A 19076-nucleotide genomic window follows, 5' to 3' on the forward strand; every position below is an offset into this window, starting at 1 on the left:
AAACGCGGGGAAAGCTGCTGGCTCGGCTCAGCTCGGCTCTGGGGGCTGCAGGGTTTCTGCAGCTTCCAGCTTTTCCCCTTACGGGGCAAATAAAAGGAAGAACTGCAACAAACAAAGCGGAGTCGTTCGCTGGTTTAAATCCCATTGTGCCGTTGTGGATTGACACACACTTGCACCGTTGCGGTGCATAGAAGCACCACAACACAAACACACAATCGAGGGGAATGAGACTTTTCTATAGTGAGGACATGAGTGAAAGGAAAAGGTTTTTCACGGCGGTGAAAAGCTTTGATGCTTCACTTTTCTCCGAGCAGAGCTGAACTTTAAGTCGAGCATTTATTAACACTTTGTGGCCTGCCCCCCACCCCCTCTCGGTCTCTCTTCTGAGGCTGGAGGACTCCATTTTGAATAGACCGGGTGTGCAGCCAGAGCCGGAGCTGCCACTGCTCTCATGAAGGCAAAGCGTCTGTTGTTCCGGTTCAGACTTTCTGTGGCGGCTGTCTGCTTCTCAGGCGAGCAGCTCCTGGTGTTGGGGACGTTTTCCACTCTGTCTCCAGCCTCTCTTTATCTCCATGATCTGAGCGTCTTCTGAGTGTTGATGGGCAGGAGGAAGATGACAGTTGTGGGCACAAAGTTTGCAATATGACATGTCAGAGAGGTGATCTTTTTATTTTATTTTTATTGATGCTTCTAATTAAGAAGGAGGGCGGGGCCGTTTTTGCTGGAGGTGATGTGTGTGTGTTTTTGGCGGCGGACAGATCAGAATTAGAGTTATTTTATTTTTTTTAGGAAAAATGAGATTTACGGCCCCCTCTGTGCTCCACGCTGTGGACCGGCTGGGGAGGGAGGCGGCGGTGACGCCTGGCAGCGCGTGCAGCTCAGAGACATGACTTTGAAGGAGCAGGCAGACTCAGGAAACAGAAGAAGCGCGCGCATCCATCTGAGGACGGGGGGAATGATAAAGTTGGAGTTATTTTAGAGCGAAAAGGGGAGGGGGGGGGGGTGTTGGAGCGCAGCAGATTTTCAATCCAGGGGCCAGGATCAGGCTGGACCAGGCTTTAGCGCATGTAGGGGAGGAGGGAGGTGGCGGAGGAGGAGGGGGGGGGGGGTGAGCTCTACAGGATACGGGCCTAGTAGTAGAGCCGTTGGGTCTGTGTTCACCCACCTCCAAAAAACTGGAAATTCGCACCCTTAAACGTCAGAATGAGCAGTTTGGAGGTCACGTTTGCGAAAGCCGACACCGGAATGGTAAGATTCTCGCGGCGGAGCCCACGTCACGCGGCATTTTCCGCGTGATTTTCTCGTTTTGATGCACAGACGGCGGAGGGAAAGCCCGTGCACGTGGACGTGTGTGTGTGTGTGACAGTGCGCGTGCGTGAACCCGTGTGCAGTCGTTTGGCGTTTGTGTCACTTTCTGGCGTTAACGCACGCGCGCCGGTCTCGCGCCGGTGTGTTAGCTTAAACAGTTAATTTGAACGTTTGATTTTTTTCTCTCTCTCTCTCTAAAGAGAAACGGCCTCGTTGAGCGCGCACGCGCAGCGTCATTTTACCGGCTGACCTTATCGTTGATGTGATAATAGCGTCATCAAAGGATTTACAGATGCGCGGATTTTAGCTAAAATGTCACGTTAGGAAGACCCGGGCGACGTTTGTGAGTCTGTTTACATGTTTATTTCTGACATCTCCGCGCACCACGCGCGTTTTTGTGTGCTCTGAAATGTACGCCTGTGTGAATGCTACCTTAGCATTGAGACCATCTTCTGATCCCTCCATACGTTACTGCACTACAATATTCAGCATGCTTGCCGCGTGCTAAAAACCATTCAAACTTTAAACATTTTAGCAAACATTGGCATTATTTTCTTGTACTTAGTCTTAGCTTGCAAATAATCCTATCTCCTTATTTATAAAACCATATTAGGTACCAATTCATTGGCTAAATGATTTAGAATCAATCTAATGTCGATTACCTTGTCATTATTGGCCTTTTTATTAGTTTTATTTTGTTTTAATGTAATTTAGCCTATTTATAAGGAGTAAATCCACATCTTAAGTCCATACACAAAAAGTACAAAATATGACATTTATTGTTATTTAGTAAATGGTTAAATCCACATTATTTTAGATTATTTAACATTGTGTTCTTGTGTATTGGCATCACTTTAGGGTTATGCCACCTCTTCCTGGTCCATCTTTAAAAACTTGGGCCTTATCCCAACGTTGACCCTAATCTTAACCTTAGGCAGGGCTGTTGTTGGACACTAAAGCACTGATTGGAGAGACGCGAATGCAGAAGTACCTTAAGTTGGAACAGTCCAATTGAATCCATCCAAGGCCAAATTGTTTCATTGTATTTTGATGTCGAGGTGACCACATGGAAGAGTTGTTGGTGTAGTACCATAGCAAGCAACAGGTGACCGGGGAGAGGAAAGCTGCTTGTCATGCTGCATACACACTGGCCATGGGATGTGTGTTCAAGGATGCACAAAGCAGACATTTTTGAACATGCTTTTAGCATATGCCAATCACACTAGTCTGTCGCTAACCAGCACCAGCACATGTACTCACAGTTAGAAGAGGCTTGATGCATAATGGCGAAGCAGTGCAAATCTGGCGAATCTTGAACAGCTCTATTCTGATATATATAAGAGCCTTGGTGTCAAAGAATTCTGTGATCAATTTTCAAAGGATTGGCACTTCTTTAAATTGTAAAGGACGCTACCCAGACGTCCTGTCTCCCTGATTGGTCAAGTCAACTGGTTTAACTTTAAAGGCGTGCTAAAGTGCCCTGGGTTTTTGTATGAGAACCCCATAAACAGACTTGAAAACTTGCGTAGCAGCACACAAATGCAAGAGGTTTGAACGCGGAAGCCAGAAACGCGCTTATACGCATGTTTACATAGACTTTTCATTGGTGGTGTGAATGTAGCATTGAGAAAGAGACCAGATCAGCTGTGACCAGTCGAGTTATGATAAGACAGGAAGGAGACAAACACAGAAACATGTGCCATAAGACCAAAGGGGTGAGTTAGCAACTGCAGCAATGAGAGAACAGAAAGGAAAGAAAGCAAATGAATGCTTTAAGACAATTTCAACAATTTAAGGCATTATATACATTTCTTTATATGTTTGCCCCTTTTAAAATTCAGTCACGCTTATGTGCTTTTCAAATCCAACTTTCTTTATTCAGCTAATTCAGTATTTAGTAAAAATGCAAAGATATACCTTCCCCATGATTTTCGAGTAACCGATTTGTTTTCTGTTTGAGATGTTATTAGTGTGTTACTAAACAGCAACAACAAAAAATTGCCGGTAAACAAATAATGAAGAAAAACCTTTTAGTTGACTCATACCAATGTAGTAAAACGATAAATAATACATCTTTAAATTTAGCACAAAACACGTTTGACAATTTCAACATAAATGTACTACGCAGTAGGAATGTAACAATTCACTTTTCCCATTGATTTGGTTCAATGGTGTAAAATGTGGTTTGGCTTTAAACCAGGAATTGTGGCAGGCCGATGATTTAGCATTTATCAATGCTTTTTAGCAGGCGTCATTGCAGCCTTTGCATGTATTAATCAGGGTTCTGGATTCACTCTAACTTTTTCAGGTAATTTAGCTTGAAGTAAGTTAATTAAAAGCTTTTCAAATATTTTAGCCTTCCTAATTTCCCTCAGTGCTTCAGAGGACTTCAGCGGCATCTGGAGATGGGTTCAGCTGTCTGCATTCATGCATGCATTTGTTTGAAATGAAATTTCATTTAGAGTTAACTTTTTTTTCCTGGCATTTAAAAATACCAACATCAGTAATGGTTCTTCTAAGTCAGTGTTTTTCAACCAGTGTGCCGCGGCACACTAGTGTGCCGTGGGAGATGGTCAAGTGTGCCGTGGGAAATTGCCCTCATTAACTGATCTAAAAACATTTCCCATCTCCAGGAAATCAGCTCTTTGTTCATCCAAACAGGCCCTGATAAAACACTGAGTAGTTAGGAATATAAAAGATCAAAAAATTAAATTTTCTTTGTGTTTACTTAATTCTATTAAAGACATTTTGATAAGAATGACGGTACCGCGATTTACCTGCAGCTATAAGTGTTTGCGGAAAAGTCCCGCTCCTTTAACTGTCTCCACCAATCATTCTTGGATTCTTAGTCACATGTCATCAGTCTGACCAATCAGAAGTGCTTAAAGTCTTCACTTCCTTGTTCTTAATTTTGCTGATAAAGTCGCTCAGTTCTAAAAAAAATACCAGCTAAAGCTTGTCTTTAGCGGTGTAGCTTTCCACAGAGTCTGGTGTCAGACCATGGAACAAATGAACAAAACAATGAAGCTCAGAGACGGGAGTCTTTCTGCCCTCTTTCGGCAGTTTTCACACTACATCTCCCATGATGCATTGGCTTAAAGGAACAGTGTCTCAGCGCACGATGAGTCGTCCTTGTTTAACATCTTGAAACCACAACAAACAAAGAAACAGTTTCTAAATTTTCTAACTTAACTTTTATTTCATCTCTTAGAAAAAAAACAGCCGCAACTTCCTGCTTTTTCCGCCACGACTATCACAAAAATGCACGTGAGATTGGGGGGGGGGGGCTCGATCAATACAGACCATGAATTTCTGCTTTTTTTTTTCTTTTCTTTGGATGCTGGTGTGCCGCGGGATTTTTGTCAAGGTTAAAGTGTGCCGTGGCTCAAAAAAGGTTGAAAAACACTGCTCTAAGTAATAGCAGGATTATCATGTTGTCATTATTTTATAAAACATTTACTCTGTATTCCAGTACTTTAGGGCTGCACGATATGAGAAAAAATCACGATGGTAGTGATTAATATTGCGATGACGATATAACTTGCGATACATGAACAAATAGGAAAACAACCAAAAACATAATTTCCATTTTACTGCAATAGTTTAATTTAAATAAGAGTTCATTCATTTCTATGCCGTTTTATCCCTTTCTGGGTCACAGGGCTGCTGGAGCCTATCCCGGCCACTTGAGGGCGAAGGCAGGGGATACCCTGGACAGGTCGCCAGTCTGTCGCAGGGTCAGTTAACATAAGATAATAAGTTAATAAGAGTTAACATAACTTGAATTATACTCCAAATGGCCCTCGTCAACATAGGAGGCAAGCATATGACATAAAATGACTCCATCTGATGCATAAAGGGATTTATTTGATTTGTTAAATACTTCAAACTGCCATAAGATTGTTTTAGCACATTTAAAGTTACCATTTGTTCCCAAAGTTACCACTTTTGTGATAAATTTGCAGTTTATTGTGCAGGCCTGCAGTACTTAAAGCAGCTTGGGTCTTAAAGTATTTAGATAGAAGCTACCAAAGTTTTCCTTGAGAATCTGTTCTTAATTTGGATTTACTTTCATTCTGCATCAGTTTTATAACCTAATCTGTATATTGTTGAATTTCAAAAGAGTCATAATTGTGGGTTTTTTTTAACTCACTCATTTATTCTGAGATCAGAGGTATTTGTGTTGAAGACATTTTTTTAACACAAATTCCTTTTCATGCATTGGGAAAAGTTTGCAGTCATTGTAGTTTATTTTCATGTTCAACCCCTCAGTTTAGTCAAGTATCACGTCATATCGGCAGCGGAGCCGCCACCAGTGTGTGAATGTGTGTGTGTGAATGTGTGTGTGACTGTAACACGCTTTGGGCCTTGTAGGTAGAAAAGCGCTATATAAGTATACGCCATTTACCATTTACATGTGTGCACTAAACGTATGGCAATTCTAGAAAACAGATTTTATTTTGTTTTACTGAAAGGGGAGAAGACTTCTGAGAACTCTGGAATTCCTACTCTTAAGATTTGGGAAATTCACAAAATGTTAAGCATTTTGCTTTTAAAATATTAACGTTTTCATTTGGCGTTTATTCCTTCAATCTTGTCTTCGTGTTTTTCAGGAGGGGACAATGCCATTATGAGTGGGCCTACCTCAGGCCCTGGAAGAAAGAGTCTTCATTCCACCTGCCCTCTGACCCCCACCCGTGACCCGTCCACCCACTCAGGCCCCTCCAGGCGGCACAGCCACAAGGTCGACCTAACGATGTCTGCAGCAGCTTCCTCCCTCAAGCACACGTCCGTCTATGGATTTGCACAGATGGACTCCTCCTCAACGTTACCGTCTTCTTCCTACAGCCCTCTGAGGAGGCTGCAGCATCTCACCACCATGGTGAGCCAGTCGGACTTGGTCCTGCCTCTGAAGGAGCCGGAGAGTGCCTGGAAGTGGGGGGCTCAGAAGAGTGATAGGATGGAGGGGGACAAGAACTCCTGGTCTGATTGCAGAAAGTTTTCTGGCTCCCAGACGATGAGCAGAGAGGAGACACCTGCTCAGTCTGCTTATGGACAAAAGCAAGCGGAGGTTCAAAAGGGAAGATCTGAATCAGACTCTGTACGTTTTACAGATTCTGCGACGGACGAGAAGAGGACTGAAGGTTGTTTCTCGGGCCCACCGAGTCCAGCCTTCTCTCTGGACAGTAACAGCCCCTTTGCAAATGGTTTGCTCCACTTTGAGTCTTCTTTATTTGAGGATGAAGAGAACGATGAAGAGCAAGGGACTACATCTCCCATTGGAGGTTTGAGGGACAAAGAGCAGGGGACGGAGAATGCCTCTGAGTCCTCTCCAAGGAAACTGAGTTCAAACTCCAAGGAAGCGGCTCTCCCCTCAGCGAAAGTGGTCACCCGCTCCCAGTCGTCTGGTCTACGCAGAAGATACTGGGACGGCTCAGAAGATGAGTGGTACAGCGACTCTGAGCTGTTCCTGTTCGATGACAGCTCCTCAAAGCAATCAGTGGCAAGTTTCTCACAATACTCTTAAGTAAACTTTTCAGTTTGTTAAGAAGTTAGTCACAGATGTTCTTTCTTATGCTACGGCTCAGAGACACACATTTGAGCGACCGCTTCCTATGAAAAGTCTATGTAAACGCGCACATGTGTGTTGTGGGCTTCTGTGTTCCAAACTCTCGCATTCTTGCATCGCTGCAAAAGTTTTAAAGTCAGTTTTCGGACTTTACATACAAAACACACGGCAATTAAACGGTCGCTGAAAGTTAAACCAGTTGAACTTTGACCGATAAAACACTCGGATTGGGTTGTGATATACGGATGGGATCCTTTTCAAGACATGGAAGTGGCAACCATTTGAAAATCAACCGTGATGGAGAAATTAGTAATTGCGGTTTGTCCCAGGCTGGAATTAAATGACACCAAGTCTTTCATATATTGGAATAGAGCTGTGATAGAAAAAGCCTGGAGGAAGATTCACGAGATTTGCACCGCTTCGACAATTCGCACCAAGCCTCTTCCAACTGCGAGTACAGGTCTCTGGTTACCCAACAGACCTGTGTGAACACCATATGCCAAAAGCATGTTCAAAACCCAGTGTTCAGCGCATCCTTGAACGCATCACACATACAGGAGACACAGCAAAGAGGAGATTGGTTGACAAGGTAGACAGCCAATCAGGAGACAGAACACAGTTTGCTGTGTAAAACTTTCTTTTAAGATAAGAAATGTGGATTTCTTATCTTAAAAGTGGATAAGAAATTGCTTTGAAAAAAAATAACGCAAAACAGTGAGACCACGGAAGGTGAGCCGCGACATAGGGAGGTAACACTGTACAGCAGTGAGAGAATTCCAGGTGAGCTGTTCAGCATTTGGGTGAAGGTTTTTGGATTTTTATCGGCCACCTAACCAAGGAACTTTAACCACAAAAAACTCTTCTGCCTTTGACAGGCTGAAAAAAATTTAACTGGGTCATGCAACACAACAACACAACAAAAATCTGAGCTGCAACTTGAAAGAAGAAAAAAGAAACATCAGCTTATCAGCTCTTTTAATAAATTGGTGAACTGAAGCAACATAGAAGTAAGTGAACTTTGTCACAGTGCCGCCCTCTTTGTCTCACAACAAGAGCCCCTGGTTCAAATCCCAGCTGTTTTTTTTTCTGTGTGGAGTTTCCATGTTCTCCCCCTGAATTTGTGGGTTTTCTCCAGCTTCCTCCCACTGTCCAAAAGTGTGCATCATAGGCCAATTAGTGACACTAAATTATTGCAAGGTGTGAGCATGTGTGACAGGCTGTCGGACCATCCAGGATGTACCGGTACTCTGCCTTTGCCCAACAGGGGTTGGGATAGGCCCCAGCAACCCCATGATATAAAGAAAGTAGGCAGGTTTAGAAAATGGATGAATGGAGTTGCAAGAGGTGAAAGTGCTTATCTTATTATTATTATTATACGAATTTCAGAAACTGGGTATCTTTTGTAACTGTAAAATGTTTTTAGTGTTTTTTCCACTCAAGAAATGGGTTAGAAGCATATAATATTAATGTGTTTTACCTTTTTGAACCAAGTCTTCTAAGTTTTTCCGTATAAAAGTGAAAGACTTGGCTTCTAAAATTACATGAGAGGCTTCATCAACCAAATATGAATAACCAACTCAAGTTATTAAGTCAAATAATTGCAAGTGTTTACTCAATGTTTACCCCAAAACATGGACTAAAACTCTACTGACAGCTGTAAAAGGTAGCCCAAACTTTACAACCCCATCCAACGCAGTTTTTCCCTCCAAACTGCTCAGTTTTTCTGAAACCTACCAAATTCGCCAACAGCATCTCTGAACTAACTACAATTGGAGTGAGGACAAAAGCACTTTCCATATACTAAAGCATTCTATGACCAGCAGTAAAGGTGAAAGGTCAAGAGGGATATTAGTATCATATTACACCATTGATTCGTCAGTAAACACTTCAGCCCCTCCGCTTTTATTATGACACCATCTACTCTTTTAAACTTGTAATGTTAGTAAGAGATAGAGGGAAGCATTTGAGTTTACTAATAAGTTTTACTTTTGTGAATAATAATAGCAATTTCAGTATTTGCTGTTATTATATAAAGTTGGTTTTCATTCTCTTTGTTTGGCAGAGAAAATTGAGAGAAACACCCACAAAAAATGCCATCTCGCCCTTTTCTTTTCCTTTCTTCTTGTGTTCTTGATATCTCTCATTTAAGTCATTTGGGTTTATGATTTTATCAATGGTATCCAGCTTTATCCGGTTATTAACACACACATTTACTTGGTTTGTCATCAGAGAAAGTTTCTGAGACATCTTTAAAATGACATTGGCTGGTTTGAAATTGCATAATAGTATATAATCAAGAGAAATAAAGAAAGAATGTATCATAGCAGCTGCAAACATGCTGGAGGGGTCCACCCTGCTTCAATGATTTAAACAAAGAAACATTAATAAAGATTAATGTTTGTAAAAAAAATCCACTGTATTACCACTAACTGTTGTGAAGAAATATTGCACAATGTTAAAGTATTCTTTAAAAAGCCTTAGCTGGAGGGAAAAGGATTCGATATCGCTCATTCTTGTATCAGGCGTCCTTGTGCACCCAGTCTATTAAACCATTCACAAAAGAAAGATCAGTCACCAGTGCTGTTTGTACTGCTTTATTTAAACCACACACTTAAAATTTCAGCAGTTATGGAGCAGACCTACAGGTTCAAACCTTTTTTTGTAGTTTCTAAAAGAATCATTGAGTAATAAACACTTTAAATCAAATCTCCTTTGTTCTGCAGCAGCCAAACAGCCTGAAGAAAAACTCTTTGCCGCCTCTGAAGTTTGTCGAGGACGAAGTGGTTTGGGCAAAGTTCAACCGAAGACCATGGTGGCCGTGTGAGGTGCTTGTTGACCCCGCACAGGGAGTCTACCACAAAGTGAAAGGTGGGTGTGTTGAGTGTCCTCACTAGCTGTGATAACCAGTGTTGTAGCTCATTAATACCCGCTAGTTTACCCTTCCCATTGCTAGTTACTTGGATTAGGTGTATTCTACTATTAAGAAACTGAAAGGGCAGAAGCTTTTGGAGAAGTATCGAGATGGTGACCCTTGAGGCCTGTAGACACTTGGGACCCGGCTTACCAGTTATTCTCAGCAACCTATGCAGAAATTGTTTGTTTGGATATTTAGTATATGTATTTAAAAAAAAAAAAAAAAAAAAAAAAAATATATATATATATATATATATATATATATATATATATATATATATATATATATATATATATTTTATTTTTTATGATTAAACAATTGTGGTTACTTTCTTATTGTAGAATAATAATAAATATAAGTGTTTATGGTGGTTTCTTTGTTAGATCTTTTTATACATCCACATTGTCCAACATCAAGTGTCTCTAAAGGTGCGGCTGCGTCAACCACTCAGGGACTCAGCTTTGTTCTTGTGACGTTTTCAGGGACTCGATCAAAGGGTAGAAAAATAAATGCAATACGGCTGCTCGATGTGAGGACTTTCGTCCTGAACTTCCACCCATTTTCTTAACCTGCTGGAGCCGCGGGGTTACTGTTGGGCGAAGACGGAATACACCAGCGATCAAGGCCGCTATGACGGCCCCCGCAGTCCGGCTGGACCCTGGGTGGCGGCGTTCACTAGCTCCAGCTCCGTGGACTTATGATGTTTATCTTATTTTCATAAAGGCAATAATAGAAAAAGACCCCCCAGTTTTATTTTTATTTTTCCCCTCTCGAATTAATGCTCAAATTGGACCACAGGCAGATGGAAGTAACGTTTAAAAGGGCCGTAACTCAGGGGCAGCTCTCGCTGCAGGAGAGAAGTGCACCAGGAGAGACTCTGAAGGATCTGGTGAACCCAGACACGGCGACTTGCTTGCCCGCAGAAGCGCAAGCAGCTGAAGAACCTGAAAGGAAACACGTGTAGAGCTCTCCAAAACACGTAGAGCTCTCCAAAACATATAAACCCAGGCTACTCGCTCAATATCATCCTTGTTTTCCATCATGTGGCAACAAACGAAGTCCAGCAAAACGTTGGCGGTTTCCCCGCGGTTGGGGTGTCAAGGGGTCCAGCAGTAACTTTAACGCACGTTAAAAAAAGAGGCAGCATTAGGGAGTTCTAATCAAATGAATCAGCAGTACCACATTGAATTACTTCTTTGCATCACATTGGTTTTGCTTGCATGTTTGTTAGTTGGGACACCAGGTTTTTATTTTCATACTAACCAGTGACATGAAATACGGCTAAGACTTCTCAGGTTTTACAGTTTGACCCAATTCATGTGTTCCCTGTAAGTCTTGGGTTCCTGGAGTTTCTGAGTCACATTTCATTGTGTTTCAGAACCCAGTGACCGGCCTTGTCGGCTTTACCACGTCAGGACCTTCGGGCAGCCAGAAGAGCAGGTCTGGGTCGAGGACAAATCAATCCACACGTTCCATGGAGGATTTGAATTTGAAAGACTTCTTCTTCTGCGCCGGAGAGGGAAACAAAGGGTGCAGAACAACAAGTGCACTGTAATTATTAGTCTATCATTTGCAAGAAAGTTAACGTATGTCTAAATTTAAAGGTTAGTTTTCTGGTGGGATGACAGATAGTCTTCTTAGACGAAAAAGAAAGCTCTTCTAACCATAAATTTGATCGACGGAAAGGCTTTTCTGTAAATTGAAATACAATGTTTGTCTTATCTTTGTCCAGATCGCAAAGCGTTTCCAGGAATCGTGGAAGTTCAGCGTGGCAGAGGCTGAAGCTGTTTTGCCTGCTCGACCAAAAATGGCCTCGATATCTTTTTCCATGGATGACCTGTGCCAGTTCAGCTCCCCACCGGAGACCGAAAAGAAAAGTCAGCCAACTTTGACTCCTTTCACTTTACCTGCCTGCACTCTTTCTGAAACATCGCACTTAACTAATGGATCCCTTTCCTCCCCGATTACACCTGCTGAAAAGCCAAGTACTTTAGGTAAATCCTCCAGCAAGAAGAAAAGCAAATCCTCAAAGGACCCCAACAGTAAACATGTTAAAAAGACACTGCACAATAGCCCTAAAGACACAGACAGAAACAATGAAGAATGTCCATACTCAGACCTTGAGTCAGTCCCTAAAATTTTGTGTCCTAAAGCACTTGAACGTCAAACGAACTCAGTTCCCTCCCAGCCGTCTGTCATGGTGGCCAAAGAGCTGAAGAAACAGCCGGAGGTTCAAAGTGGTCTTTGGTTCAGCAAATCAGGCAAAGACAGACGACCTAAGACTACCAGTCCCATGCCGGACCGCTCTCTCTTCAGTAAGCTGCCCTCTAAGAAAAAGAACTCATCTACTGTTTGTAAAAAGACCCTCATTACTACCCCTTCCTATGTTAGTGGGTCTGGAGACTCTGCACCACTTTTAGATAAGAATAAACCAGCAGAAACCAGTCTGGTACCCCGAAAAACTAGCTCCTTGAATTGTACGAATAATCAGGCTGGTATTAAAACGTCTGATTCAGTTGAAGCTTTTGTGGATCAGCCTGACTTGTTGGACAGAGAGAAGAACCTGCTTTCAGTTGAAGTAGTGTGTTTAAAGGCTAGACCGTCAGCCAGTAAGTCAACTGATTCTGTTTCAGAGCCGCCATCCAGCAAGAGGGAAAGCAAAGATGATAAAAGAGATTCAGAGCTCTCAAAGAATGTCGATTTTGATGGTCAATCGAGCCTATTTAAGAATAAAAAGAATGTCAGTGAAACGAAAAATTCAGTCAAGATTGCTACTAAACCAGTGAATGACACTATTTTTGACCAAGAAAAGAAAACTGACAAGACTATCAAGTTGTGTTTACAATCTAAATCCAATGACTCATTATCAATCCTGGAGAAGCAAACAAGTTTAGTCTCAAAGTGCAGGTTGCCCTATGTAAAATTGATCCGCAAGGAGATAAAGGATAGGAGGTATTTAAACTCAAGCGGGACTGTTTTTACCGCTGGCACGGTTGTGTGCAAAGAGAAAGAAAAGGAACCCAATGGGACGAAAACTTGTCAATCCCAACAGAAAGACAGTAGAACAAGTGCCTCCAAAGATCACAGCGTGGCTGAGCCTGAAAAGGGCTCTGTAAAGAAAGTCAAAACCATTGATAGGTCTGGTAAGCTTCATCTCTCCACAGACCAGTCACTTGGGAATAGGACTGAGGTTTCTAGTGTGTCTGCTGTAGACCTGGGTTCTAAATTAGTAGAAGAAGCTGTTTTAAATTCAAAAACAAGAAAAGAGACTCAGTCAACTTCCAAACAAACACACCTTCCAGAAAGCAAGAATAACCCTGGTTCTGCTGTGCCAAACAAGTCCTCTGAGCAGGAAAAGGGTTCAGAAGAACATATTTCATCCATCTCAGCATCTACTGCAAATGCGCTGCCGGGTCTCTGTGAAGAGGAGCCCTTGTGTGAGGATTACCGTACACCTGAAAGCTTTTGTTCCGGGAAACCCAAAAAAGTTTCTAAGAAATCTAAACGTGTTCGAGAAGTGAATGAAGTCCTAAAAGCGCAACCCGCTCACCTCCCAGCCAGCAATCGGCTGATGACGAGAGCGCTGAGGGCCATGTGCGATCCTACAAAACAGGACATAGTTGGAAAGAAAGCTGAACAAAAACAGATCCTCAAATCTTTCAGAAAGACTAATCATGTTAGGAAGAATCATAAAACCAAACTGGAGTTTTATACGAAAATAAAAGCTTTGAAATCCCACCATCCTGACAAAAGCGAATGTGATCAGGGCAAAATTTCTAGTAGTAGCTCCCCCTCTCTAATGTTTTCCGATTCCAGTGACTTTGAGGATGTCAAGAGTGAAGATGAAGACCTTTCAATATCCTCAACTCCACCGATGGACTTCATACCGCTTACTTCAAAAGTCAAAACAAAGCACGAAGGTCAATCCTCAGACATATACTCGCCATCTCCTCCATCGCCGTTTTCCTTTCTCAGAGCTTTCAAAAACGTGGAGGAGGTTTCCTTCCAGTCACTTGGGGCTGACAGAGGTGGTAAGCCCATTTCTTTCAAGCCAAAGCCAAACTGCAGGTTCAGCACATTTCTCATGATGTTGAAGGACTTGCATGACACCAGGGAGCGTGATGGAGCGCCACTAGAGCTGGAGATCGGACCACCGAGCGCACATGTTAAGAAGGAGCCGTTGGTGATGCCAGGAGAAGCTGCATCTGCAGGAGGGGATCAAGAGACTACATGCGCTCTGACCGATTCAAGTGCAATCCCAGACAAAAGCGTAGAAGCCCTGAATGAAGGAGGTGCAAGTCAGACACCAAAGAAGTCCTCCAACCGAAGAACCAACTCTGGTTGGTTCAAAAGTAAACCCAACCGCAGGGCGCCTTGCTCTCCTGCCAAGTCTGGACCCGGTTTTCCAGGCCTGGAGTCTCTTTCAGAAATGATGCCGGCAGAGGACTCCTTGGAAGCCATGGAGTGGTCATCAAGAGTTGTGGACTTCCAGAGCAGCAGCTGGGATGAGCCAGGTGGAGGGAGTGATGCGGTTGGGGCAGAACAACAGGAGGAGAACCCATGGAGCATGGCAAAGCAGAATCTAACAGCCCCGCTGCTTTTGGAGCAGAGAGAACGTGACACGGCGGAGGAACAGCCAGACTGCCTCGTTTCAGACTTCATCAAGAGAGATTCAAGCTTCGCGAACATCTCTGGAGAAGACGACAAGGCGGTAGGAGGTAAGATCAGCCTGCCATAAACAGACGTTAGGTAGCATCACTGGAGGGGATAGAAAAAAAGTTTTATTTTTAAACAGTTGAAATTTCACAACAAAGACAAATTATTATGACACCTGTTTAATCTCACCATCTCTCTTCAAGAGCTCTTGATAGATATTTTAAAAGCAGCTTACTATTAAAACTAAACACATGTTTTCATACTAAATGTATAAAAAAATTATATTCATGTCATTATAAACAAACCTACACACATGTATACAAAGGCAAACATAAACACTTATGTAGCCATGTTTTGATTTTGGAAACAACAGATTAGATTAGTTCATTGGAATTCAATCTAAATGAAGGCATACTCATCTAAAAACCCAACATACTGATCTGTTTAGCATCTCTAGGGAACTCTTTAAAATGTTTTTATAGCTTACCATTTTTTCAGAGTATAAGTTGTGTTTTATTTCAAATTTTGGCTCAGGGTGCGACTTATATTTAGGTGCGATTTATCTGTAATTTTAAAAAATAGAAATAAATAGGCTCATATGGTTTTTGTTTTCCCTTTAACAAGCACTAGCGGGCACTGTAGGCGAGGATTTGCCACTGACAGCAACGCAGAAGAAGAATCGTGCTCAGTCTGATCAGTGGATGGAGTCCAAAACCAACATGGTGGAGCGTTCTCCTCCTGAACTTTAGCATAGTTTTCTTATTTGTATCAAGACAATAATTTAAAAAAAATCGTCTAACTTTATCCTCATTTTTCCCTCGTCTGACTAATGCGGAGCAGCAAGTCATCAGACTGGGAACTACAGCTGAAAGCGGCTGTCATTCAATACTGTAAAAGACTCAATGATCAAATGAACCCAGACAAGGAGATGTTTCTCTTACAAGTGTGACTCATACATGATTTTTTCTTTCTTTTTCATTATAGATTTTTTTTTTTGCTGCTGCGACTTAAAGTCCAAAAAATATGATACTTTAAACTGTATTGTGCCGAGAAAGATTGTCTTTTCTGTCTTGTGAGGCCTCAGTTTTAAAAGTTAGTTTTGAAACTTAAGATGTGTTTGTACATTTCTGATGTTTCCATCCTAAAGCAGCTTCATACATCTGTGCCTCTTAAGTAATGAAGCATTTCAAGTGCTGTTTACCCAAACATGCTTTGACTTTTCTTCATCAGTTCATTTTTAAACTCTCCAAATGTTCTCTGGAGGGACTGATTAGTTGTCGTCCCCCATTTGCTGTTGCTATGAACAGGAAAGGGATTCGCCAAAGGAAATCCCAAAAATCCCAGAATACGTTGACTGTTTTTGGTCACGACACCTGATCCACATCATCTCTGATTGTAAAAAATAATGTTATTGTGCCTTCAAATGAAAGGGATTTCTAAAGGCTTTAGGATTTGATTTAAACATGTAATAAAAAAGGTGTTTTAGTTTAGTTTTGCTCAGAGGGTTTATGTTGTTTTAAATCTTTAAACTTCTTGGCCGAAATATGGATTTTTTATTGATTTTTTTTTCTTGCCTTTTGGTGTAAGAATTATGGAGGGCAGTTCTTTGTTTTAGTTTTAAAAAGTTTTTTCAGTAAATATTTAAAATAATAATATTATAATAATAATATTATTTTTTTCTGACGATGGAGGACATTTATTAAGAAAATTAAGTTCAAAATTGCAGTTTTGAAGGTTTCATTATTCACATCATTGTAAATTAGGAGCAGACAAAAAAAGCTTATTTGTGACGATTTTGGCTAAAATCTGCATAATCATAATTAAAAGACCACTGGGAACACTGTGAAATTAGATTAAAGGATGATCAGAGCTGTTTTCACAGGCAGCAACATTTTAGAATTGAACCCAAATCCATTTTGAATTTCCACTCAGTGTGGGGCCTTTGAAGGAGTTTGTCATATCAGAAATAAATTAATCTGAACCTTTTTCCTGCCGTCTAAACGTTATATCCTGTTTTTTCAGCGCATAAACGGGTAAGAAAACCCAGCAAGAGGCTGATTGAATGGACCGAAGAGTACGAGCAAATTTTCGGCACGAGGAAGAAAACCAAAAAGCCTCTCCAGTTGATTGGAAAGGTAAAAATCTTACAAAGTAAGCTCTGCTGCAGCGTTGAAGTTCTTAGAAAGTTTGGGACCGTAAGCTCCTTCCAGATCGCTGTGAAACTCACAAGTTTTGTTTCTCAGGCCAGTCCCACACCCGTTACCTCGGCACCAGAACCTCTGGACTCTGACAACAACACAAGCGACCGCCCCCCCTCGACTGCGCTCCCTGAAATACAGACCCCGCCCCCTGAGGAAATCGCTGCAACGACACCACCGGAACTACAAATTCCCAGCAGCCAGCACACCAAACCCAGAGACACTCCGGTGCTGTCCACTGACACGCTGACACCCCCACCTGAGGTGGAGCCCCTGCTGTCAGAAGTGTCTCCTAAAGACAACAAGGAAGGTGAGTTTGTGGACGTTCCTAGCGTTCACATTTTTAGGATCTTATGTGGTTTCAGCGAGTAAAATCTTCAGCTGTTTCCTGCTTTTGAAGCATTCAGTTCAATGCTTTTTTGGAACTGATTGGAAACAAATGTCAAACTTTCAAAGCAAATGTAGCTGCTGGAGCAGGTCACATGAGGTCCTTCCACTTCCATGCGATTCTTTTGGTTTCTGCAAAAGCTGACTACATTAATGAACCGATTTAGGACCAGATTTTCACCTTCAGAACATTCATCGTGTTCCACTGTAATCATGTGGCTCTAACTTTCCACTCGCAGTAAGTCTGCCTGTGCTGGAAAAGAAGCGGAAGAGGAAACCCACTCAGAAGATTCTGGAGTATTGTCTGGAAGCAGAGGCTTCAACCGGCCCAAAGAAGAAGGTACAGTACGAGCTTTTGGTTCATCCGGGACCTCGCAGTAGGGATGCATGCAGGGAAAGTAAACCAAAATGCAGAGTAATAACTACAGCTTGGGTTATTAAAAAGTGGCCTTTTTATTAAATGATAATAATATGTCATTGCTCCAATATTTAAGAATTTGTATATTTGTTTGGCTTTATTTTGAAAGAATTGTACTGAATTCTTAATGACACCACTGCTCAGGGCTCAGCAGGTAAAAAATGAACAGGGTTCTTGTTATTTAATATATGAAATCTTTGCTGCAAAAACATACTTTGCGCTGGTGAATACAGTAAACTTTATTTAGTAAAGATATCAGAGTCTCATAAGGTTTTTCTGTGCTGCAGATCAAAGGACTTAGAAATAATTCAAGTTCTACCGCTCATTCAGGTGAGTTGATGTGCCGGCATGGATGTTTTTAGCATCCTGTACAGTGTTAATTCTGGGCCTCTTTCATATCAGTCGTGTAATTCAAAGTTGTCGAAGGATCTGATCTCCTCAGAACTTCATCTGCTTATTATTTAAATCTGATACTCCTGTCTTCTGCCCAGATTCTGCTCCACCACTATTAAAACTGAAGAGTAAAGCAGCTTTGACCCCAACGCCAACCTCTGAGGTCACCCCCTGCCCACCCACACCCTCCATTCAGATCAATCACAGAGCCGCTCTGCCCCCCCATCCAGCTCCTTCTCCCCCTGAGCCCAGGCAGTTGGAGACAGCAAAGGCAGATGCTCCTCCGGCTGAGGACCAGAACATCCCAGATGACCCTAAGGATGTGTCAGAGGGAGAGGTGAGCCGCCTTTACAGCGACCTCTTCTCTTTGCCTCCAAATGTCAGAACACGTTTATTTCTTCATCCTTAGGGCGACCAGTGCAGCCCGGACCACAGCTTTTCCTCTGCAAAGGACGACTTCGGACTCTGTGACGACTCGGTTTTACCGGCCAGGAAGATCATTGGGGACAGAGGTGGACCGGCGTCCATGAAAGAAACCATATGTCAGGTGGGTTTATCCGGGTAACCAGGGCAAAGAGTCTGGAACCATTATAGGTTGTTGACATCAGTCTATGTAAAAACTCCCCATCATGGACTGGAGGAGAGTTTCACTGAAGCTGAAATTGTTGCTGTTGTTACCCAACAGTCAAAGGATCATTTTCTACCAAAAATAAAGTTTTAATGAAGTGTAACCAGAAATCATCAAACGTGGATCTCTTCAGCCATAAAGCTTTCTCAACGAAAACAAAAGCTAAAGAGGACCAAAAAATGTCCACTCAGTTCTGATCAATCAGGCTGAAGAAACTCCTGACATTCATGTCAGTCATGTTAAAAAGCAACACACTAAAATACTATATTTTGCTTAATAATACCCTAATTTAGTACTTTTACATGTTATTGTGCTAATTGACCAGCATGCTTATTAGCAGCTTCAGAGCGTTCTATATTAAAAATGGACCGATTCCCTAAAACAAAGTTATTTTTACAAACCAGCAGGTTTAATTATTACTTAAAAGAAAAGGTAAAAAGAAAGACGTCTCAACTCCATATTTTTTATGAACAGCTCTACCTGTTTTTAAGAAACACACCCATTCACGTGGTAGTGGCGTCAAATCAGAGCACGGTGCGGCAGTCTGGCAGCACTGCGTTTCGGGCATTGCACTATTTTTATAGCTCAAGTACCTGAACTTTGGC

At 42.0% G+C, this 19076-nt stretch overlaps 1 protein-coding gene across 3 annotated transcripts in view; it reads left to right on the forward strand.

Annotated features, from left to right (window-relative positions):
* Nucleotides 1-431: 431 nt before the first annotated feature.
* The window catches only part of LOC101161079 (histone-lysine N-methyltransferase, H3 lysine-36 and H4 lysine-20 specific), a 29242-nt gene continuing 10597 nt past the window's right edge, over nt 432-19076 (forward strand). The window contains exons 1-11 of one of the 3 annotated variants that reach the window (XM_023962402.1): nt 432-658; nt 5922-6811; nt 9601-9745; nt 11170-11342; nt 11524-14509; nt 16470-16582; nt 16691-16955; nt 17272-17372; nt 17738-17780; nt 17942-18180; nt 18253-18390. In XM_023962402.1, coding sequence (XP_023818170.1) covers nt 643-658; nt 5922-6811; nt 9601-9745; nt 11170-11342; nt 11524-14509; nt 16470-16582; nt 16691-16955; nt 17272-17372; nt 17738-17780; nt 17942-18180; nt 18253-18390 — 5109 coding nt within the window. In that variant the 5' untranslated portion in view covers nt 432-642. Of the gene's footprint in view, nt 659-1107; nt 1249-1456; nt 1652-5921; nt 6812-9600; nt 9746-11169; nt 11343-11523; nt 14510-16469; nt 16583-16690; nt 16956-17271; nt 17373-17737; nt 17781-17941; nt 18181-18252; nt 18391-19076 lie in introns of those variants that run through there. The other 2 variants (XM_011483894.3, XM_023962403.1) reach the window with 2 other exon arrangements.

This window comes from Oryzias latipes, chromosome 14, assembly GCF_002234675.1.
Source record: "Oryzias latipes chromosome 14, ASM223467v1".
In the NCBI taxonomy this organism is placed as follows: domain Eukaryota; kingdom Metazoa; phylum Chordata; class Actinopteri; order Beloniformes; family Adrianichthyidae; genus Oryzias; species Oryzias latipes.